This window comes from Gymnodraco acuticeps, unplaced genomic scaffold, assembly GCF_902827175.1.
Source record: "Gymnodraco acuticeps unplaced genomic scaffold, fGymAcu1.1, whole genome shotgun sequence".
NCBI lineage: Eukaryota > Metazoa > Chordata > Actinopteri > Perciformes > Bathydraconidae > Gymnodraco > Gymnodraco acuticeps.
Window position 1 is genome coordinate 68527 of NW_022991850.1, and position 25201 is coordinate 93727.

General features: G+C 41.6%; 1 protein-coding gene across 2 annotated transcripts in view; it reads left to right on the forward strand.

Moving 5' to 3' along the window:
• LOC117535431 (dihydropyridine-sensitive L-type skeletal muscle calcium channel subunit alpha-1-like) overlaps window positions 1-25201 on the forward strand; it is a 92148-nt gene that overhangs the window by 60389 nt on the left and 6558 nt on the right. For both annotated transcript variants that reach the window (XM_034199875.1, XM_034199876.1), the window contains 11 exons: window positions 6567-6677; window positions 6941-7024; window positions 11449-11496; window positions 15898-15924; window positions 16015-16140; window positions 16222-16287; window positions 16913-17004; window positions 17608-17767; window positions 21539-21666; window positions 23000-23096; window positions 24532-24634. In XM_034199875.1, coding sequence (XP_034055766.1) covers window positions 6567-6677; window positions 6941-7024; window positions 11449-11496; window positions 15898-15924; window positions 16015-16140; window positions 16222-16287; window positions 16913-17004; window positions 17608-17767; window positions 21539-21666; window positions 23000-23096; window positions 24532-24634 — 1042 coding nt within the window. The remainder of the gene's footprint in view (window positions 1-6566; window positions 6678-6940; window positions 7025-11448; window positions 11497-15897; window positions 15925-16014; window positions 16141-16221; window positions 16288-16912; window positions 17005-17607; window positions 17768-21538; window positions 21667-22999; window positions 23097-24531; window positions 24635-25201) is intronic.

A 25201-nucleotide genomic window follows, 5' to 3' on the forward strand; every position in this document is an offset into this window, starting at 1 on the left:
CTAAGGAAGTGACAGCTAGTGGGACCCTCTCCACAGCTGGTAGTGAGCCGAGAGCTTGGATCATGTCCTGGTTAATAGTGCTCTACATTTCATACAGCCCACTTTCAGAAAACTCCTCAGTCTGGCCATGAAAGATTGGATGACAAATCTACCGTGAAAAAAAACATTATGAAGAAATTGCATTGTGAATGATTGATATTGAAAAGCTAATGCTGCACTGCATTCCTGGTTGTTAAAGTTGAGATGGAAACAATCCATAAGATGTTAACATTTCTAGGTTTAATGGAGTATGAACTATGGGGAAATGGGAGTCCTAAAGCAATCATTTAAATGTGCTTATTTGTACTGAGAAGAAGTTGAGCCCTGGCAAGAAGCACTTTTGTTATTGAAATGGTAGGTCCAAACCAATTGTTTTCTTAACATACAGTGACTGTACAGAGCGTTTTTAAAAGGATGTCCATCCCTGTTCAATGATACAGTAAGAGTTGAAGGCTTTGATTTTGTAAAAACAAGTTCTACCTTTAGCATCCTGTTAGGATACAGGGGCAATTTGGCTTTTATTTTAAAGGGATGGAGGAAAGGGGGGTTGGGTGAGTGGACAAGAGAGACAGGATCAGATGGGAGAATCCTGATGAGCTAAACGTTTTAAAGTTTGAATGAACTTTCTATGTTAATGAATGGGGAATGACTTCATTAGCTGGTGTAGCAGAAAGCAGATTGTGAATGCTTCCAGCAATCACAGCACCCCCCTCTCCCTCCACTCAGTCTGTGCAAGGAGTCATCTCAATAATAACAAGTACACACTTATGGCGCATTTCCACTACAGCGCGGAGCTCGCTTTAAGCGTGCCGTGCCCGACCCGTTGTTGGTTGCGTTTCCACTTGGCCTAGTACCGGCTAGCGGGTCCTAATTCACAGTTTTTCTGGCCCCATAAAATCGTGGTTCTCGGGCCAGGAACAACCAGGCTGAGTCGGGCTGAGTATGCTAAACTAGAGAGAGAATCGCTGGCAAGGGGGATACAACTACAACAAGATGAACATATTTGACCGTGATTTAATTGTAATACACGTTTCAAAATGATGCCGAAGTAACGACATACTGATACCGATTAGTAAAAACCATGAATTAATGCTTTGACAAGTCTGCAGACAGACGGCAGGCGAAACACCCTTTAAAATGCGTGTTTTCTAAATGGAGCTTGGCTAAGCTAACGTTATATATGCTCCGACCGTCCACACTCACAACAACGGCCTATACAGACATAAATAAACCAGCGACTGTATTCGCCATGACACAGGCAGTCTGTGGTTTGTACTTGTTTAACTTTTGTCTAGTTTCTGAACAGATATGAGGAGCTGTGAGCTCTTTTTTGTGTTTCGCATTGAAGATGACGTCACGGCTCCGCCTACACTGCGTTACTATAGTTACTGCCCCAGCTACTTAACTGTAATGGAAACGCAGCATAAAGTGAGCCAGTCCTAACAAGGCCTAACGAGGCCTAGCCATACAACCCAGTCTCACGGCATTTCGTGTTATAGTCAGGACATTTAATCTATTGATTCGTCTTCACCAACACGATTTTCCCCTTTTTTTCGTGTCACACAGAACGATTTTAAAAACAATGTATTTCTACTGGTAATGTGTTTCGCGCCTGCGACACGTATTTTTGTCCGGTCGGGTCTTGGAAGACCGGAAGCTGTGGTGTTCATAAAAACATGTTCTTACTCAATATCAAGTCACGATTATTGTTTTTATTTTAAATCGTATAATGTCGGACTTTTTTTGTCGTCTGTGAGGAAAATAAATGGGGCTCAGAGCCTCAGAATACTGAAATCTGTATTTTTTAAATCTTTTTTTCCTTCTAATTTGCTATTCTTTTCTAAATAACACACTGTTATTTACTCACCAATAACACACACTTATCCTTGTTTTTATTTATTTGTTTAATTCCATAATCTCGGGCTGTTTTGGCGTCCGTCAGGAACTGAATTTCAAAATAAAAAGAACCAGAAACAGACGTAGGCCTATAAGGGACATTTTGAGCATCATTGCGATACACAGCCACTGAACTGATTACACAAGATCTTCAGCTAGAAGCTCGGTGATTGGATGTTTTAGCCGCAATGCACGTTGGGATATGGTGTTAATGCGATATGAAATCTGAAAAACATTTTTTTTTAAAGAAAATAATTAGGGCCGGGACTTTAACGCGTTAATTAAGATTAATTAATTACACAAAAATTAACGCGTTAAAAAAATTAACGCATTTTAATCGCACTTATTTTTGCACCGCGGAACGTTTCTCACTGGATGAGTTTCAGGCGTACCGATTATACTGGAGCACCAACTAACGTTCATGACTTCAGACAACAACAAACCACAGTGAACAACAGTGGGAAATGTTGTTTTAAAAAACGGACGGATGGAAGCGTCGATAAGAGCACGGTTGTGTGCAAATTATGCAAAAAGGAATTCGCATATCACCGCAGCACATCAAGCCTCAAGTATCACCTCAATGCAAAACATATAGCAGCTAGCGTGGAAGCTAGCGTGGACGTTAGCCTCTTTTATCGCGTTCACACCAAAAAGAGCCGGTACTAAAATTAGTTAATGAGAACCTTTTTACCCCCACGAAAGTCCCTGCTAGAGATCAGAGAGCTGCTAGAGAGCAGGGACTTTCGTACGGCTCTCTTGTGAGAAAATAGCTATATTTCTGATTGGCTGGGCGGATTGCAAACCACGCCCCGTAAAACTCCCAAAAAGTTTTGTGAAGCCGCCATTTTATTATCCTCGCATTAGCATTATTAGCATTAGCCCAGCGCAGAAACGCAGAGAGACTAACTTATGGCAACACAAAATAAAACATGGGAGCGGTGGAGATGAGGAGGTGTCGGCGTTCTGGCGATTTACTCGGAAGGCTTCAGTAGAAGCTGCTGGGAGTCCCAGCAGCTTCTACTGAAGCCAGTCCCCAACTCCGGGGACTTCCGGCCGGGGACTTTGGGCGGCAGTATACGCCGTGAAGTGGTTTGCGGCCTGCCAGTAAACCCAAAGCAGAAGAAGAAGAAGTGACGTCAGCGGCTTCATTTGCCTAATCCACCCCCAGGTTCAAAGAGTTCTCATGAACTAAATTCTCATGAACCTTTGTGGGAAAAGTACTGCGGTGGGAATGCGCCTAATGGTATACTAAAATCCATGTGAAAAAAATTGCTTCTCACTGTTCTCAGGTCAAATATTTATATGTGATTAAAAATGCGATTAATTTCGATTAATTAATTACAAAGCCTCTAATTAATTAGATTAATTTTTTTAATCGAGTCCCGGCCCTAAAAATAATACTTTATTCCGAGTGTGCTTGCTTTTCTCTTTGAAAGTCATCACATAACGACATTGTAATACACGGTTCGGCTGCATTACATATTACAGATCTGCCGTAGTTCTTTATTTATAGAGCCCTGATGAGAAGACCTTTGGAAAAACTGGAAGAAATGCCGCCGAAACTGAATACTTGACGTGGATCATAAATATATCAACAATTAAACAACATCTTCAATTTCTCTTCACACAATACGTCTCCTTGCAGTATCAACACTAATTCGGCTGACTTTTACATTTGATCTAATTTGTAGATAGGTTATATTTACACCATAACGGTGCACAGCTGATATAAAAGGACTTGTAGTTTTTAAAGATATTACTGATTTTCTTTGAATGTAAGAATGTAAATACTGAGTCTGAAATAGTATAGCAATATGCTGTAAAATTATGTGAAAACATGAATAAAACTACACATCTTCAGATGTTGTACATACATAAGTGTCCTACACTAATAATACAAAGTTATTATGGCTGTGTGTCCTTGTGTGCACCGCCTAGTGGTTAAAGCACGTTATTGAATTATTGTTTTTACGTGTTATATTTGCTGAAAACAATATTAAGAGTACATACTTTCATAGGGGGAAAGTAGAAGGTCTGTGATAGAAATATAGAATATAAAAAATCAAGAAGATACTATAAGTGATCTCTACAATAAAACAGTTTAGTGCACGATGTACAAAGATATTAATAGGAGGATGTGCAAAACAGAAAAACTAATTAACCTTTATTTAAACATTAAATAATACTTTAGATTAAGGTCTTCTTTCAAATAAGAAAAAAGCTTTGGGGGTATCTATCTACAGATAAATATTAAGCCTGACAAAGTACTTAACGTCTAATATATTGCTTTCCTGCAATGTTAACTATGTTGAAGCACTTATTTTAACTGATATTATACACATTAATTATACTCTTATGTATGTAGATAGTATAAGAAATGTGCAGAATATGACAGTTTAATGGTGGAGGTACACACATATTGATAGATGTCTTGTAATGCACTGTTGAGGAACCTGTGACCCAAGTTTTTCATTTATTGCATAACTACACCGTAGTTGTGTATATGATATGTCAATAAACCTTTGAAAATCTTGAAATCTTGAAAGGGATGTGCAAAATAGCCATAATATACAGTCTTTAATTAACTATTAGTAGAGAATAACGAGTAATTAATATACTTTATAGGGATCTGCAGATACATGTTTAGTCTTCTCGAGCACCAACTATCAAATATCTCTCCTGATTGTTGGCACTTGACAATCACCTTTCCCTGAATTTTACTCAGGTGTAACTAAAGTCTGCTTTAAGGGTTGTTTATATTTCACATCATTATTCAGAATCTGCAAAGTAACTAAAATAAATGTAGTGGAGTAAAAATACCAGGTTAACCTCTGAATTGTAGTGGAGTAGAATTACAAAGTAACAATGAGCTGTCATGTGGGAATATATTAATGCTGCCCATTATGGACACAAGCGATTTTCACCCATTTATTAATTATATGTTTTACCTTTGATAACACCAATGTGTTTAATACTGGCAACTTCTAATTGTGGGAAAAACAAAAACGTTCAGTAGAGACGTCCCATAGAACATTTTGCGAAACACAATAGCCAGCATGTGTAGTTCTGGGGGGGGGCGTTCGATTCCAGTTTTGGATAGTCTGGCGTGGTTTCGTTCCATTTCAAACAGCTGTTTGACGCTCGGCGTAACCTTGGCGCACTGCCACTCCAACATCCAATCCCAGAGCTTGAAGATTAATCATGGGGACAGTAGCTTACACCATAGCTGAGGATCTTGGGTAATCAGTTCAGTGGCTGTGTATCGCAATGATGCTCGAAATGTCCCTTATAGGCCTACGTCTGTTTCCGGTTATTTTTATTTTGAAATTCAGTTCCTGACGGACGCCAACAAAGCCAGAGATTATGGAATCATACAAATACATAAAAACAAGGATAATTGTGTGTTATTGGTGAGTAAATAACAGTGTGTTATTTAGAAAAGAATAACAAATTAGAAGGAAAAAAATATTTCAGTATCCTGAGGCTCTGAGCCCCATTTATTTTCCTCACAGACGACAAAAAAGTCCGACATTATACGATTTAAAATAAAAATAATAATCGTGGCTTGATATTGAGTAAGAACATGTTTTTATGAACCCCACAGCTTCCGGTCTTCCAAGACCCGAACGGACAAAAAGAAGTGTTGCAGGCACGAAACATACTACCAATAGAAATACATTGCTTTTAAAATCGTTCTGTGTGACACGAAAAAAAAAAAGGGGAAAATCGTGTTGGTGAACACGAATCAATAGATTAAATGTTGTGACTATAACACGAAATGCCGTGAGACTGGGTTGAGCCATACCGAGCGAGGCCGAGCGAGGCCCTGTAGTGGAAATGCGCCAATAGAGATAGGTATCTTTTGCCAGCAGAAGTTACCAAGTCTGACAGTGTTAGTTTGGGATAACACTAGCAGGCTTTTCAAGCGGCTGACCTGTTAATGAGTCGATTATAGAACAGCTAGGAATACAGAGTGGCTGTGGATGATGAGCAAGCTTTTTTTTGAGAGCATGAAAGCCAAAGTTAACGTTATCAAAGAGAAATGCAACGAGGTCTGGAATAAGAATAATAAGAACATGGCTGTTGTTCAACAATAGAGCAGTATTTAGCACATTTTAAAAGGTGGCTGTTCGACGTAATTGTTTTTTTATTATGTTATTTAATTTATCATAAACTTATCTAATATAAAATATGTATTTCCTTTCTGGAATAGACCTTACTGTACATGTAATTATCACAATGTTCCACTTTGTATATGATAGGAATACAACAGAGAAGGAACCGGCAGTAATAGTTTACAGCTACAGACCCCAACAATAGAGGCTGCCAGTAAATCTGAATTGAACCAGCAGCCTGACACCTTCCTTCAAAACTCAAACGCTTGAGCTCTGATAAAGACCCTCAAACTAATGTGGGAAAAGCCAAGAGTTAACAACAAGTTTAATGGGGCTGCTGTAAGGATTCAATGCGTGGATATACATTGCTCAGGAATTGAACTTCTTCAATGTGTGCCTGTAGAGTCGCAACGGGAGAAATGCACTGTCCAATCAGAGTTCATTTAGAAAGGGATGTTATAAAACCCAGAGTCCAGAGGTTTCCATGTCAAACAGACTCTGTGTCTCTTCCCACAGCACTGCAACCAGTCCGACCATGTGACCCACCTGTCTGACATGCTGAACATCATCTTCACTGTGCTCTTCACTGTAGAAATGATCCTTAAACTTATGGCCTACAAAGCAAAGGTCAGTCAGAATTGCATATATTAAAACATTCTCTAGGTAAATCTGTGTATCACTCCTGATCGTCATGAGTTTGTGTTTGAACTGGTCAGTGCTGACTTGTTGTAAAAATGCTTTGAGTGTTCACAAAGAGCAGGAAAGCTCTGCAAAAATGTACTTCCTTTACCTTAAACATGCTGGGATCTAATTTGGATGAAAAAAATAAATGCATGCAATATGACGAGTGCTTTCAAAGATACACATTCACTCTATTCTTGATTTTCAAGGGTTATTTTGGAGACCCCTGGAATGTCTTTGACTTTATCATTGTCATTGGAAGTGTGGTGGACGTGATGCTGAGTGAAATTGATGTGAGTATTATTGCATTGCTCTGTTTTCCCTGTTTTGTCCCACAAATGAAAGACAATATGCTTGAAACTACGTATGAAAGGCTTTTGTGCCTCTCCATTTGTCATATTTGTAGTTCTGTTGTTGTGTAATGGAACAGAGACTTTGTGGGCAGGTGTTTCCTATCAACTTATTTTCAGATTCCTAAAGGTTCTACTAGCTAAGAGGTTTTTAAAGTTTTATTATTGCAAGACGGTTTAGTAAATTACCAGTTTGACTATAGGCAGTAACTGAGAATTCAGGAATAACTTAACGTTCAAACTAAATGGCGGGTGGCTGGGGATGTATGTGTGTGTGTGTGTGGTGGTGTGTGTTGGTGTGTGTGTGTTGCTGTATGTGTGTGTGTGTGTGTGTGTGTGGTGTGTAGGTGTGTATGTGTATGGTTGTTGGTGTGGTTGTGTGTGGTGTGTGTGTTGGTGTGAGTGGGTGTGTGTTGGTGTGGTGTGTGTATGTGTGTGTGTTGTGTGTGTGTGTGTTGTGTGGCTGGTGTATGGTGTGGTGTGGGTGTGTGTGTGTGTGTGTGTGTGTGTGTGTGTGTGTGTTGGTGGTGTGTGTTGATGTGTGTTGATGTGTGTTGTGTGTGTTGGGTGTGTGTGTGTGTGTGTGTGTGTGTGTGTAGGTGTAATGTGTGTGTGTGTGTGTGTGTGTGTATGTGTGTGTAGTTGGTGTGTGTGTGTGTTGGGTGTGGTGGGTGTGTGTTGCTGTACTGTGTGTGTGCTGTGCCTGTGGTGTGGTGTGTGTGTGTAGGTGTCCTGTCGTCGTGTGTGTGTGTGTGGTGTGTGTGTGTGTGTGTTGTGTGTGTCGTAGGATGTGTGTGTCGTGTTGTGGGTGTGTGTGTGTGTGTGTGTGCTGTGACCTGTGTGTGTGTGTGTGTGTGTGTGTGTGTGAGAATGTTCTGTGAGCTCTGTTTGGTCATCTCAGTAAACTCCTTCGTTTTATTCATATCCTCCAGGTGTAACATTTTTTTTTTAAAGGGCTTCTTGGGTTTTTTTTTTCAACGTTTTGAATTACTCCCAGATAATTCATGCTTAAGTATGCTGAGTGTCATGACACTAGACCTCAGAGGTCTCTTAAGCCAGAACTTGGGAGAAGCGCTTCATGTTATGTTGGTATTATGTAGAGCAGGGGTATTCAACTAAAAGTCAACGAGGTCCAGTTAGAGAAAATCTCCCCATGCAAAGGTCCGGAACATCAAAATGTCTAACTTGCTTTATGAATTAGTGTGATATATATTGAAGTAGCTGCAGCTTTATCAACGTATGCATGTAATCAACAACTGACTGCCAATCAAATAAAGAAAGTACAATTCATAAACAACAATATCTATTGTCAATTAACATTGAACTCTACAGATATACAGTAAATACTGTGGATATGTGTAATGTTCCTCTTGGGCTGCATTTAAAAATGAAATAGAGAAAATAAATAAAATAGCTTTTGAAAATGTGTGCATCTTAAAAGTGCTTATCCATCCATCCATCTTCTCCCGCTTATCCGTGGTCGGGTAGCAGTTCCAGCAGAGAGCCCCAAACTTTCCTTTCCCTGGCCACATCAACCAGCTCTGACTGGGGGATCCCAAGGCGCTCCCAGGCCAGCGAAGAGATATAATCCCTCCACCTGGTCCTAGGTCTGCCGCTTGGTCTCTTCCCAGCTGAAAGTGCCTGGAACACCTCCCTAGGGAGGCGCCCAGGTGGCATCCTTACTAGGTGCCCGAACCACCTCAACTGGCTCCTTTCGACGCGAAGGAGGAGCGGTTCAACTCCGAGTCCCTCCCGGATGACTGAACTTCTCACCTTATCCCTAAGGGAGACACCAGCCACCCTGCGGAGAAAACCCATCTCGATCTCGTTCTTTCGGTCATGACCCTTCCTTCATGACCATAGGTGAGGGTAGGAACGAAAATGGCCCGGTAGACAGAGAGCTTTGCCTTCTGGCTCAGCTCCCTTTTCGTCACAACGGTGCGGTAAAGCGACTGCAGTACCGCTCCTGCTGCTCCGATTCTCCGGCCCATCTCACGCTCCATTGTTCCCTCACTCGAGAACAAGACCCTGAGATACTTGAACTCCTTCACTTGGGGTAAGGACTCATTCCCTACTTGGAGTGGACAGTCCATCGGTTTCCTGCTGAGAACCATGGCCTCAGATTTGGAGGTGCTGATCCTCATCCCAGCCGCTTCACACTCGGTTGCGAACCGATCCAGTGAGTGCTGAAGGTCGCAGACCGATGAAGCCATTAGAACCACATCATCTGCAAAATGCAGTGGTGCAATCCTTAGTCCACCGAACTGCAGACCCACTCCCCCACGACTACGCCTCGAAATCCAATCCATGTATATTACAAACAGGATTGGTGACAAAGCGCAGCCCTGGCGGAGGCCAACCCTCACCGGAAATGGGTCCGACTTACTGCTGAGGACCCGGACACAGCTCTCGCTTTGGAGTACAGAGATTGGATGGCCCTGAGTAGAGACCCCCTCACCCCATACTCCTGCAGCACCTCCCACAGTAACTCCCTGGGAACTCAGTCATACGCCTTCTCCAAGTCTACAAAACACATGTAGACCGGATAAGCGTACTTAAAAGTGCTTAATTTTAGATAAATAAAATAGAGTGTAGCAGCAGCTTGAGTTTCTCTTCATGACTTAACAGTTTCAGACGATTATAGAACAATATCAGTCTTTACACATCATAACAATTGAACAGTTTTAAAGTTTCTCTTTCTTTCCCTCTTATATTGCAGTCCCTCTCTCACTTTGTTTTGTTCAGGGCGAGAATTGAGCTGGAGCTTGTCCTGCCAGGAGTTTGAATCTGGGCTGAAATGGTGTCAGGGCCATTCTCATACACACATGCAGGTGCTCATTGGTTAGCCTCGGTTAGCCTGCGCTGGAACCATATTTATTTTCTGTGACCTCAGTTCTGACTTGAGGGAATGTTTGGTCAAACACTTTGTGTTTTGTCTCATAGTGGCGTTTTGGCACTTTGAATGAGCGCCACGGTCTCTGAACAAATGAGACACACTGGCTCTGTGCTCCCAGTGGGCAGGATGAACATGAATGAGTCCACTCAGGGTTCAAAGCTCTGTTCTCACTGTCCACGTTCCTCTTCTTGGAGAGCGCCATGTGTAATTATTTGTCTCTCCCTGTCTGCCGCTAACACGCCTGTTCACTCTCCTCTCCGCTCTCTGCCGCGCTCTCGTCTCTTCTTCTGTGTTTCTCTCCCTGTATCTCTCTCTCGTCTCTTCTTCTGTGTTTCTCTCCCTGTATCTCTCACTTATCTCTTCTTCTGTGTTTCTCTCCCTGTATCGCTCACTCGTCTCTTTCGCCCCCTGTCGGCAGCGGTTCAAATAGAATCGCCCCGTCAAAATTGAAATCCCATATTAATGTATTGATTATAGGCCCGGGTCCGTATAGGTCAGCGTCTGGGTCCGGATCCGGACCGCGGTCCGCCAGTTGCCGACCCCTGATGTATAGTAATAAGTTCTAAAATAATTCAATCAAATGAAATTGACATCAAATGAACATGTATTGAATGGGATTTGAGAGTTTTCACAATGTAGCCAGTAGGTTTCATTAAGATAAGATAAGATCTTTAATTTGTCATTGTACAAGAAATTACAATGTGAACTCAAGGTGCCAACGCGCAACAACAAGACAATATAAAAACAACTAGACAATATAAAAACAAGAAATGGGACTTAAATAGACATGACATATGTACATCAAGACTGGTACTTGCGTACCATGCTGCGAATGGATCTGGCCCTTCCTACTTCCAGGACATGGTTAAACCGTACACCCCAGCGCGTGCACTATGCTCTGCATCAGCCAAACAGCTCGCTGCACCCTCACTGCGAGGGGGACCCAAGTTCCCATCAGCAAAAACACGTGGGTTTGCTATCCTGGCTCCAAGATGGTGGAATGAGCTCCCCATTGACATCAGGACAGCAGAAAGCTTGCACACCTTCCAGGGGAGACTGAAAACTCATCTCTTTCGACTCCACTTTGAACAATAGAACTATTAACAAAGCACTTATATACTAATAAAGGACTGGCTTATCTAAAGCCAGTTGAGTAGCACTTGAAATGTTTGGCTCTATGAAACCTGATGTACTTATATGATTCTGTTTTCTTCAAGGTTGTATTTTGTTGGTCGAACGCACTTATTGTAAGTCGCTTTGGATAAAAGCGTCAGCTAAATGCAATGTAATGTAATGTAATGTAATGTAATGTACATAAATAAATAATAAATAATTAACTAATGGTGACTTTGATATATTTTCCTCTGCTTTCAATGTCGATGCCTTTATCTCTCACCGTCACATGTTTTGCCACAGACACACATTCCCTTCCTCTGACATCACTTCCTGAATGTGTTCTTCCCTCCCACAGGCAGCTCTGGCCTCCTCTGGAGGACTTTACTGTCTCCATGGCTGTTCTGTAACTATTCACGTGCTTCACTTTTGCATGACATTGACATGTTGCATGAAGTTTGTCTGAACAATGATACAACTGACAAAGGTATAAAAGGCAGAGCTCGTTTTCAAACGGCATGACAGGGCTAAGATGATTGTAAAATCCATCTTACAAACCTTGCAATGTATGTTTGTGTGTATGCACATCCTTTGCACTCCTCCAACACTGTTTATAGAAAACTAACAGAAACCCTTTCCAACAGGATTCCAAACGTATCCATGTTCAGAAAGGTTCTTCATTGAATGCATCTGTGCACCTGTGCACTTCTGAGTAAATCCATCTGTTCATCCACAGTGGCCTGTTTATCCCGGGGCTGGCAGGCTAAACAAAGTTTTATGAAATCAATACATCCCTTCCCCAAGAGTATGAAACAGAAAGTCTGGGCTAACTCATGACTCCTATAATCAGACATACAGTCTAATGAATCGGAAACATAGTTTAGAACTAAAATAGATTGATATGTATATAATGTATATGTGTATATGTATATAATGTACTGTGATGTATTCCTCTCCTAAAAGTTAGTTTAGTTGCTTGTTTTGACATAACACCGTGGTTAGCAGAGCATGGATTAATCCAACCCAGTCTCACGACATTTCATCTATTGATTCGTGTTCACCAACACGATTTTCCCCTTTTTTTCCTTCTAATTTGTTATTCTTTTCTAAATAACACACTGTTATTTACTCAACAATAACACACAATTATCCTTGTTTTTATTTATTTGTTTAATTCTATAATCTCGGGCTTTTTTGGCGTCCGTCAGGAAATAAAAATAACCGGAAACAGACGTAGGCCCATAAGGGACATTTCGAGCATCATTGCGATACACAGCCACTGAACTGATTACCCAAGATTCTCAGCTATGGTTTAAGCTCGCTGATTGGATGTTTTAGCCGCAATGCACGTTGGGATATGGTGTTAATGCGATATGAAATCCGAAAAACATTTCGGAGTTTAGGATGGCCGAAGACACTACACTACCCATAATCCCCAGCTATCGTTTGGGACTACAGTCCCCGTGATTAATCTTCAAGCTCTGGGATTGGATGTTGGAGTGGCAGTGTGCCAATGTTACACCGAGCGTCAAACAGCTGTTTGAAATGGAACGAAACCACGCCAGACTATCCAAAACTGGAATCGAACGCCCCCCTAGATCTACACATGCTGGCTATTGTGTTTCGCAAAATGTTCTATAATAATAATAATATATTTATTTTGTTAGCGCTTTTACAGGTGCTCAAAGACGCTTTACAGATATAGTGAAAAGAAAAGAACAACAAATAAATATATATAGTTAAAGTTAAAGTCAAATAATACAAAAACAATCACACATTAAAAGCCAGATTGAAGAGGTGAGTTTTTGTGAGTGTTTTGAAGGTGGTGAGGTCAGTGCAGTCTCTGATGGGTTCGGGGAGTGAGTTCCAGAGGGAGGGGGCAGCGACGGTGATTGATGTGGGTGGAGATGGATAGGAGGTTGGCTTCTGATGAGCGGAGGCAGCGGGAAGGGGTGTGGTGGTGCAGCAGGTCTGTGAGGTAGGGGGGGCCTGGTTGTTGAGGGCTTTGTGAGTAATCAGGAGGACTTTGAAGTTGATTCTTTGATGGACGGGGAGCCAGTGGAGGTTCTGGAGGACGGGAGTGATGTGGTCTCGGGAGTGGGTGTGGGAGAGGAGGCGGGCAGCAGAGTTCTGGATATGTTCGAGTTTATTGAGGAGGTTGGATGGTATGCCATAGAGCAGTGGTTCTCAAACTTTTTTCAATAATGCACCCCCTTTGAAAAAAAAATTCAGCCAAGTACTAAAACGACATTAGTTGCATTGAACTGATCTTTTTAATAAGTTGTACTTAAAATAAAGTGAGAATCATGGGCTTGTGCTTCACTGAGGATCTTTGTCATTCTGACAGGGAGGCAAACTGCAGTTATTACACTTCACGTTTTGAAATATGTGTAACTGTTTATATAAAACCCACACTGCCCAAACTTCGTTACTTTTCCTAAAATTGGTATATTTATTTATTCATTTATTTCTGGGGGGTGGGGAATGAAGAGAAGAAAAAAAATGAGTATTTTATGAGCATGGGATTTTGACCCCTCATATAAACGGACGTGAGAGAGAGAGATCAGATCATAACGGAGAACACGCAGGTCTTCCGGATCACAGCTCCCCCGCTGTGACGGACCGGTGAGCGGAGCAAAATACACTAAGATTTAGACCTAACACACTTAGCTAGTTCATCTACTCTGGAACTAGCTAAACTAGTTATACATATATGTATTCTTTACTGTCGGGTCACTTAGTACAGGTTATCCAGAATTACTGTAAACATTTGAATAAAGTAGTTAATCTACTATTAGTAGTTTGTTTAAATGCATTACTTATGTTGTTTTTTTCATTAACATTAAATAAATCTCACATACCCCCTGCAGTACTCCAACGTACCCCTAGGGGTCCGCGTACCCCCATTTGAGAACCACTGCCGTAGAGGATGCTATTGCAGTAGTCGAGTCGTGAAGTGATGAATGCATGAATCAGGGTTTCAGCAGCAGAGGAGGAGAGTGATGGGCGGAGACGGGCAATGTTTTTGAGGTGGAAGAAGGCGGTCCTGGTGATGTGATTGATGTGGTGGTTGAATTTGAGCTGACTGTCGAAGATGACTCCGAGGTTGCGGATGTGAGGGGGGGGAGATAGAGTGTGGCTGTCAAGGGTGAAGTTGAAATTCTGGATGTCTTTGGTACGGGATGGGGGGCCGATGATGATGATGATGATGTCTGATGTGTTCTGTTCAGTTGGAGATAGTTTGTTTGCATGCATGCTTTTATTTCTGAGAGACAGTTGGTGAGAGTGGAGTGTGTTGTGGGGGTGATGGTTTTTGTTGAGATATAAAGTTGGATGTCATCGGCGTAGCAGTGAAATTGAAGGTTGTGGCGACGAATTATTTTGCCAAGGGGGAGCATGTAGAGGATGAAGAGGAGGGGGCCAAGCACCGAACCCTGGGGGACGCCTTGGGACAGAGGAGCAGTGGAGGAGGTGCAGATGTTGATGTTGATAAACTGATGTCTGTCGGTGAGGTAGGATTTCAGCCAGGAGAGTGCAGTGTCGGTGATGTTGAGTGATGATTCGAGGAGGGACAGCAGGATGGCGTGGTTGATGGTGTCGAATGCTGCGGTGAGGTCGAGGAGGATGAGGATGTTCAGGTTGCCGGAGGAGAGGAGGAGGTCGTTTGTGATTTCAGAAGAGCTGTTTCTGTGCTGTGTTTTGATCGGAAACCGGATTGAAATGGCTCAAAGAGGTCATTGGAGCTGAGGTGGGATTTAAGTTGTGAGGCAACGACACGTTCAAGTCTTTTTGACAGAAAGGGGAGATGTGAGATGGGCCGGAAGTTGGACATGATGTCAGGTGTGAGTCCAGGTCTTTTGAGAATGGGTGTGACAGCAGCCAGTTTGAGAGAGGGGGGAACTGATCCAGATCTGTGGGAGGAGTTAATGATGGTGGCGATGAGTTGGGAGATGGCAGGGAGGCTCTCTTTAACAAATTTGGAGGGCATTGGGTCAAGTGTGCAGGTGGACTTAATTCCAGTCATGAAGTCGGACAGTTGCATGGGGGTCACAGGAGAGAAGTGGGACAGGGGCTGTGAGGTGAAGGGGGGGGAGCCAGGAGGGGAGGTGGGGGGCATTTATTTTCCTCGCAGACGGCAAAAAAGGTCCAACATTATACGATTTAAAATAAAAACAATAATCGTGGCTTGATATTGAGTAAGAACATGTTTTTATGAACCGCACAGCTTCCGGTGTTCCAAGACCCGACCGGACAAAAAGACGTGTTGCATGCACGAAACTCACTACCTATAGAAATACATTGCTTTTAAAATCGTTCTGTGTGACACGAAAAAAAGGGGAAAATCGTGTTGGTGAACACGAATCAATAGATTACATGTTGTGACTATAACACAAAATGCCGTGAGACTGGGTTGATTAATCACAGGCTCTTTGCCAGGCTGCTGGTGGGATTTGCTATTTGATTCCAGTGAATCAAAGAAGTGTTCAGTTTTTTACCAGCATGCACGTTACATTATCTATCCAGCTTTCTGGACAGAGGCAGCAGACAATCTGTGCCAGCACAACTCTCAGCAGATCACAGTGAGGCTGAGGGTTCCAGTTGAACTTTGTCTGTATGTCCGTCAGCCTTGCACCCATCTGATCTCACGCACCCCCAGGTGATCACATGACAGCTATGTTTCTCTCTCTCACCCACTGTTTTAAATATGGATGTGTTCACTAACAGTTTGGAACGTGAGCATAAAAACATTTTTAAAAAGCCATTCTTAATAAATGCAGCTTTAAAGAAAATATTTATAATTCTACAGGCAGTGGATCCAATGCAAGCAATTGCGGTGAGATGCTTGAATGTTTTTAAATCCAGTTTTTTATTTTATTTTGGAATATCATGTGATTTATAAAAAGTCCTTCATCTCTCTGACAAGTCTTCTGAAAACATGAGCGTGTCAGTCACATTCTTCAGACTGTTTCGGGTCATGCGCCTGGTGAAACTTTTGAATCGCTCTGAAGGGATTCGGAATCTTCTGTGGACCTTCATCAAATCCCTTCAGGTCAGTAACAACTCTGATCAGATTCAGCCAGTTCAGAAATGAGGCATCCATCTGACAGTGTTACTGCTTGTTGTGTTGCAGGCTCTCCCCTATGTGGGCCTGCTCATTCTCATGCTATTCTTTATATACGCTGTGGTTGGAATGCAGGTACATACACACACACACACACACACACACACACACACACACACACACACACACACACACACACACACACACACACACCACACACACACACACACCATCCGTTATTGATAATTATATGATGGGCATTTTCATTTTTTTTATTTCTGGCATGTGTGGATGAATATGAAGCTTTAGTTTTCAACATATGGGCCAGTACTAATCGATTGATGAGGCTGAGCCAAGGATCTTATTCGAAGCGAGAAATAGCTTCTCATTTAAAACCATTCCAATGTCAATGTGTGGATATTTGTTTGAATCTCAAGGTCAAACTCAATGAACCGGAGAAGGAGAAAGAGCATCTAAATAACATTCCGTTCTTTCTAACTTACACAACCTGTGCAAATAAAAAAAGCAGGTTTTAATAAAATGATAATTAACAGATTTAAATGTTTTAATACATATTATACTTTGTTGGCAAATAACCATAGTTTAAGCAAGATACAAATCTGTGTAATGATTGTAAAGGATCACCCAAGGGCTAAAAACACTCTGCCCTTAGTTAAGAAGACCCAGAGTGCAAAATAGCTTACCCAATGTGTTGTTTCATTTTTTATTATTTTATCTAATTAAAAAAAATGTCCTGCAGATATTTGGAAAAATTGCGTTGGTTGACGGCACATACATCAACAGGAACAACAATTTCCAGACATTTCCTCAGGCTGTGCTGCTGTTATTCAGGTTGGTGCAATGTCTTCTTCTGTTACTACACACCATTATGATTATGAATATCATTATTGTTATCGTAATTAATGTTTGTTTTAGATGTGTCTGTGACATGATTCATCATAGACCCATGATTTTTTTTTACAAACTATTGGAAGTTGTGTTCAATTGCTGCTCAATAAATGTCACTTCAATTGACCAAATGGGCGCTATGATCAAATGTACACAAAATTGGGTACAGAGATGCATTTCTATTCAGATTTTCTGCCATTTTAATTTGGAAAATGGATTTCTGAAAAGCTAATTTAATCCATAAATCGAGTAACTACATATTTGTGTGCATCATTACTGGTCCAAACTATCAGAGGTTATCAAAAGCTTGTGATTCTCCTACATATAAATGATGTATATAAAACTCCCTTTTGGATTTTGGTCTTGACTGACTGCTCTCTGTAGATGTGTTAATGCTTGGTGTAGCTCGATATTAAACCCATTCTCTAAAGCAAACAGCTAACAGGAGAGCACTGTCACACTGTGTAATGGAGAAGGGCAGATTTGACTTCAGTGTGACTTTCAGAGTGTGTGTGATTGAGACCTTTTGATTTGTCTGTTGTGCAGATGTGCGACAGGGGAGGCTTGGCATGAAGTGATGTTAGCATGTATGTACGAGAAGAAGTGCGACCCCAAGTCTGATTACCTGCCCGGGGAGGAGTACACATGTGGATCAAACTTTGCCATCATCTACTTCATGAGTTTCTACATGCTGTGTGCCTTTCTGGTAAAACAACCCACCTTCACACATTCTCAAAACACATCATTACAATACGTTTAATTTAGCTGATGCTTTTATCCAAAGCGACTTACAATAAGTGCAAAAACCATAAAGAATCAAACACCAAACAACAAGGAAAGTGCAGATATATACACTTCAAGCAAGATTAGTGTGAATTAGTTACAAGGCCTAAATTAACTAAAAAAGTGCTTAGTGCTTTTTTCTTTCAGCAATAACTTAATTGCCAAGGTACAGTCAAAATAAATGCGTTTTCAGTTTGTGACGGAAGATATGCAGTTTCTGCTGTCCTGATGTCAATGGGGAGCTCATTCCACCAATTAGGAGCCAGGATAGCAAAGATAAAAAATAGAAAATAGACCAGCCAGGAGGGAGTTCAATAGTCCAGGCGCGAGATGACCAGAGCCTGGACCAGGACCTGCACTGCCTCCTGGGACAGTAATGATGTATCCTCCTGATGTTGTAGAGTGTGTATCTGCAGGATCAGGTTGTAGCAGCGATGTCAGCAGTGAAGGTCAGCTGGTCGTCCAGGGTTACACCCAGGTTCCTAGCAGTCTGAGTCGCCAATGTTAATGGACAGGTCATGGATGGGACAGTCCTTACCTGGGATGAAGAGCAGTTCGGTCTTTTTTAGGTTTAGGTTTATGTTGGGCTTCATGTGTGAGCAACCATCCACTGAGAGATGTCAAGAAGACAAGCAGAGATGCATGCGACCACCTGGGTTTCAGACCGGGGAAAAGACAGAATCAGTTGTGTGTTGTTTGCGTAGCTGTGATAGGAGAAGCCATGTGAGTGAATGAGAGAGCAAAGATAGTTTGTGTACAGAGAGAAAAGGAGGGGACCCAGGACAGACCCATGTGGGACTCCAGTGAGGAGATGACCCTCTCCAAGTTACCCTGAAGCTGCGATCTTTGAGGTAAGATGTGAGCAGGGAGAGGGCAACGCCTGAGAATCCCAGTTCTTGGAGAGTTCTTGGAGGAGGAAGTTAGACTGTGGATGGGAGATGTGGAAGGTGAGAAGGTAGTGTCAGTAGGTATGAAGTGGAGAGTTAAGGATAACTCAGTGTTGGCACTAGCTTTGTGTTTATCAATAGGTTCACCCCGGTGTGTCGGCCAGAACACCACTTAAGGCCAAAGATCCAGAATAGAAGGAATGAGATGTCATCCATTTTTTTCTCAAAATCACTGGGCGGAAGGGAAGACAGAGATGGGGGGCTGAGGGGGTTGAAGAGGTGAGGAAAAGATGGAGAAGAGGTTTTTGGGGTTAGAGAAAGAGGATTTAATTTTACATTCAGAAAGAAAGTGTGTTTGGCTGCGGAAATAGAAGAGAAAAAGGATAGGAGTGCTTGATAGGAACGGAGGTCATCAAGGTGTTTTGATTTCCAGCATTTCCTTTCAGCAGCCCTTATGGTTCTGGACTCACGCAACCAGGGAGCTGGAGGACACTAACGAACCCTCCAAAGAGATAGGCTTGTCGTGTTTGCAGAGGGGGAGAGAGAAGGAGATGAAGAAGTGATCAGAAATGTGAAGCGGGGTTACAGAGAAGGTGGGGGGAGAGCAGTTTCTGGAGAAGATGTGGTCGAGGAGATTGCCAGCTTTGTGAGTAGATGGAGAAGGAGCTAAGCATGAGTAGTAGACACTTCTCTGTCTGGAAGTTGAAGTCACAGAGAAGAAGCAGCGGCGGGCCAGGAAAGGAGGACATCTAATTCCTCCATGAATGTTTGAGTGGAGAGAGTTGGAAAGATAAGAGAGTTGAAGTTGTGATAAACTGTGCGAGGCCTATAATATATTTTAGTAGGAACATGAATGGAAAGGATACACATGTCTGAGTATGGAGAAAGAGTGAAATAAGTTACCCCAGATTAGTTTAATTCAACTCCAATTGCCTCCAAGAGACTCCCTTTTCTTAGTCTGACGAGGCTCAGGTTTCAGTTGAAACTTAAAAACAACAGCAACCCTAGCAGGTCAAAATTAAGGAAGTTGAAAATGAATTCAGCCCTAACAGATTACACACAGTTAAACAGTAGTGAACAACTTCTTAAAGCAAAATACACTTAGCAAATTCCTGCAGTCAAGATGTCTGATTTCTTCAAGGTTCAGAATGCACATCAACATTAGAACCCCAAAATTCCCATTACCCCAGCGCAATCGGGTTGGTCATGTTCACCCCCAGCAGCAACACAGGCCCCCACAGATATGTCAATTATTGATACAGCGAATTTGTTTTCTTAATAAGCAAGATTTAACAATATCATTATTTATGATAAGTTTGGAGATCTGACTAAACAGTCCTGTCACTTTGGTTTATTAACCTGTTCACAAAACTGTGTCTCAGGGCTTCTTAACATTTAAAAACCTATTAATGTGTCATACCCACTTAACGGGAAGAAACTCAGCTAACTGACGATACGAACAATTTTTACCGAAATACATTTTTACCCCTTTTAGAAGTGAAGTTATGTTATTTGTTCTGGGAATGTCATTTTCGAGCCTGAGACCTGAAAATCAGGCTCAGGGGTTAACAGGTTAACTTTTCAATTACTTTAGGCAGATTGAAATGTCAAATACATTTTAGAATTCATCAATAAATTGTAGGCTACATTAAACAAAAAACGAAATAATTAATAATTAAAATAATGGCATTTTTGGAGTGGAAGAAAAACAATTGTTGTTTCATACTAGGAATACAAAAGACGCTCTTTCAGTTCCATCACTGCAGTGTCATGCAGCTGGCACGGATCCAGTAACAAGTCAACACTAAAGAATATCTAATTAGTTTAACTAGCGCAGTAAGGTAGTTAGAAACTGCTGACTGATATAGATCTGACCCAGCTGTCCTGCCACATTGTTCGAGGGCTTCTGTAATGATATTGGTGAGGTGGGTGGTACCTCTCAACGTCATTGACCTTACTTATGTTTGTGTCCATAGGCGCGTTCATACCGCAGTACTTTTCCCACTTTAGTTCCGATATAGTTCCGAAATGTTGCGTTCACACCAAAAAGAGCCGGAACTAAAATTAGTTCATGAGAACCTTTTTACCCCCTTTTCCGTCCCTGCTAGAGAGCAGGGACTTTCGTGGGAGAAAAAGGTTCCTATGTCTGATTGGCTGGGCGGATTGCAAACCACACCCCGTAAAACTCCCAAAAAGTGTTGTGAAGCCGCCATTTTATTATCCTCGCATTAGCATTAGCATTAGCCCGGCGCAGAAACGCAGAGAGACTAACTTATGGCAACACAAAATAAAACATGGGAGCGGTGGAGATGAGGAGTCCCAGCAGCTTCTACTGAAGCCAGTCCCCAACTCCGGGGACTTCCGGCCGGGGCGGCAGTATACACCGTGAAGTGGTTTGCGGCCTGCCAGTAAACCCAAAGCAGAAGAAGAAGAAGTGACGTCAGCGGCTTCATTTGCCTAATCCTCTCCCAGGGACTTATTCCGATGTGAACGCGATCTGTACTTAGTTCATGAGAACTAAAGAGTTCTCTCATGAACCTTTGTGGGAAAAGTACTGCGGTGTGAATGCGCCTCATGTCTATCTATCAAATTTAGCTAGCTCCAGCTCAGCCCATGTCAGCCTGCTTAGCTAAATAACCTGTCCAAAATAAGCAACACCAGGCAAGCGGACGTAGAGTGAATTTTGGAACAGCATTATACAGCTGTCTCTATATTTACACCAAAAATTTCCAATACAAAATGTGTACATGTTTACCAGTGCAAAGGCCTCCTGGTTAGTAAAGACATGTCGGTGCTATCCTTCACAGATCATCAACCTGTTTGTGGCTGTCATCATGGATAACTTTGACTACTTGACACGTGATTGGTCCATCCTTGGCCCCCAGCACTTGGATGAGTTCAAGAACATATGGGCAGAATATGATCCTGAGGCCACGTAAGTGTTTGTCATGGATGTTTAATAATAACTGGATACAGCATTGGAGGCGGGGTCTCGTTCTTTCCTATGAGAGCTGCTCATTGGCGCATGAGGACAAAATGGCCTGATATTTTCGAGAGCAAAACGTCACAGATTACCCGTCATGCCTGACTGTCAGAGCAGAAGTACCCGTATGTGCGCTCACAGAGCATGCGCCCCTTAAGCCCCGCCCCCCGAGCTCCCTCTCTCGGCTCACTAGAATGGATGGAGAGAGAAAATAAATCTAGATTCGGCTTTTAGTGCATTTTACAACTTAAAAGGTCCCATGTCATGCTTTTCCGGTTATTACCCGTCCCCTTGTGTTATGAAGGTTTTTCTGCATGTAAACGGTCTGCAGAGTCAAAACCCTCAAAGTGCACCCTGTAGCGAGTAAAACTCTAACACAGAAAATACCTGTCTGTGCTGCCCCAGAACGCCTCGTTGGAGATTTCTCATTTTCCAATGTTTTCTTCCTGGGTATCGCTACGTAGGGAAACCATCACACTCTAGAAACTACTAATAATCCTGTATTCTTGGAGCGTAATGAGATGTGGCCTAACCAATGTAGTTTTCATTTCAGATTATATTTAGGGAGCCAGTGCAAACAAGCTAAAATATGAGAAATATGAACATGTTTCCTAGTTTTTGTCAGTACATCAGTAAGGAATTATTCCAATAATCCACTCTATAATAATCATGGACTAGTTTTTCAGATTTTAAAGACAGGATGTCCCTTATCTTTGCAATTGTACAAGGATGAGAGAAGGCAGCCATTGAATATATAGGGCAGTTTGATGTTTTGTTAAGATATTATAAATTCATTTTTAAAATCTCAGATTGTATGTATGTTTTAAACATAGAAGAGCAGAAGTCTTGCTGAAAGGCATAACAGCGATTAAAGTCCTAAAGGGGTTAGTACATAATGAATGAATGGTCAGGCCTCTCACAGGAGAGAGAGGGGGGCTGAGTCGCATGTTTCTTGATGGGTATAATAGTTTCCTTTATTTTAAATAGGTTTATAGATTGTGATGTTTCTAAAGGGTACAGTTTCACAAACATTAAAGTAAGTTGTTAATTCAAAATGTACTTGAGTATGGAGAATGGAATCACAGAGCCTTAGTGACTCTAATTCAGAGACATTATGCTCCATGTTCTTTCCATTATTATTCCTTAAATGTTTATATAATTATTTTTGCATAGAAAGTGATTTGGAGAAAAAAGGCTCAATGTAATTTAACGTTGTATTCTCAGTTAGGTAAATATAATCTGTCTGTGTGTAAGTATGACATTATGAAATGTAATTGTTTTTCAGTGGGCGTATTAAGCACCTTGATGTAGTGACACTCCTACGGAGAATACCTCCTCCTCTAGGTTTTGGCAAGTTTTGTCCTCATCGTATCGCCTGCAAGGTAAGTATATAGACCCTATTTATAGTTTTTCCCTTTTGGTTTAGAAAACTATGACGAAAATATCAAACATATCTTACTGAAACATAATCTTCAAGTCAATAGATTGTTTCTGAGTTCAGAGGACATGGATATAGCCAGAGACTGAAATGGATGAATTGAGAGGACTGTTTTTGGTATGCTTTTTATCTGACCTCTGCAAACTGCTGGAAACACTGCGTACTTGAGACTGTCTAACTTTGCATACAACACCTTAGGTATACAGAGCTAGGCTACATAGTAGCTAGGTGAAGTGTCAACAGCCAAAAGCATGAGAAAGAAAGCATGTGATTACATTCATTATAAAACATCTGTATTGAAGTGTTCCATTACAATAGAAAACATCTATGATAACATTTATATTACAAAAGAGAACAACAAAAGAAAGAACATTACACTTTACTCTGATTCCAAACTCTACAGTACATAGCTGTAGAGATGGTGCGAGAGGTTTTATTAGTATCACCTTCAGAAAAAGATTTCCTGATTGACAATCTCATAGAGCATAAAGACATGTCCTTGTAACAACTCAAACATTTACTGACCTGGTTATGTTGATTTGAATCAGGGTAAGCGGTGTACATTTATTTATATCTCACATCCCTTGTAGCCCAGTTGAGATCACATACTCTCTTTCCTAATCTCCCTGCCAAGATCCTTTTTCATTTAAGGGTTCACACATTCTAGTTTTGATATTCAATATTTTCCTGTGAAATAGTATTAGTGAAGAGTGAGGAGGAGAGTTCATAAACTCTCACCTTGTCTTCACGTTTCCTCTTTTATCCAAAGACAGATCTTAACGCTGCTCCTCAGATAGAAATAGTCAAAGAATCCCCTTTATCAGTCAAATGAATCATCCTTCAAATGCACAGGAGTGATCTTTGTAGAGGTCATTGCCAACCATGTATCCCATAAAGATATTCTCACTTTAGTGATGTATATATTTATGGCCAGAAGGAACAGGGGAAATCATTTTGTCTTCAAAAAAGCAAAAATTGACAAACGCAACAAAATACGAACTTGTCTTTTAAATATTTTAAATATTAAATAAATTTAAATAAATTTAAAAAAGTATTTCCCCTGTATAAGGACTTTTTTTTACATTACATTGTGTGTGTGTGTGTGTGTGTGTGTGTGTGTGTGTGTGTGTGTGTGTGTGTGTGTGTGTGTGTGTGTGTGTGTGTGTGTGTGTGTATGTGTGTGTGTGTGTGTGTGTGTGTGTGTGTGTGTGTGTGTGTGTGTGTGTGTGTGTGTGTGTGTGTGTGTGTGTGTGGTGTGTGTGTGTGTGTGTGTGTGTGTGTGTGTGTGTGTGTGTGTGTGTGTGTGTGTGTGTGTGTGTGTGTGGTGTGTGTGTGTGTGTGTGTGTGTGTGTGTGTGTGTGCGTGCGTGTGTTTTACAGAGGTTGGTCTCCATGAACATGCCTCTCAATAGTGATGGAACAGTCACCTTCAACGCCACCCTTTTTGCTCTGGTCAGAACGGCACTGAAAATAAAGACAGAAGGTTTGTGTCATCGTTAGTATGTATGTTTCTTCACGTCATTTCTAGTGAATATGGATTTTAATGTAGCACTCATTTCAAGACAACAGCCTATAGTTCCAGCTATGATCTGACTAACATGCACAGAGGCCACCTTCACTACAGGGCCTCAATATTTATGAATACAAATAAGGCAGGATCCAAATTAAAGCGGCTGTAGTTGATATTTTTACTTTTTAACAATGTGAGGTGGTAATAACAATTATAATTATATCTATGATATTCATTTGCAGTTAGCTGGTTTTCCCTGTTGTAAAGTGGAGCCGCTGCATGCTAAGTCAGTTACGGCCCGTCCACATAGCAGCGTTAAAAAATCTTCCAACGCTTCTGCCCATTCACTTTGAATAGGGTGACGTCACGTTGCCTCACTTTTCGCCGAACTGCATTGTGGGGAAGCAAAGCGAAGATTTCCAGGATTTCCAGGATTCAAAAGTTGAGCAATGTTCAACTTTTGAAGCTGAGTTGGAAGCGTCAGCCAATCAAATCCCGTTTATGCAAATCTGACAGTACAAGCGCTAGCCAATCAAACCG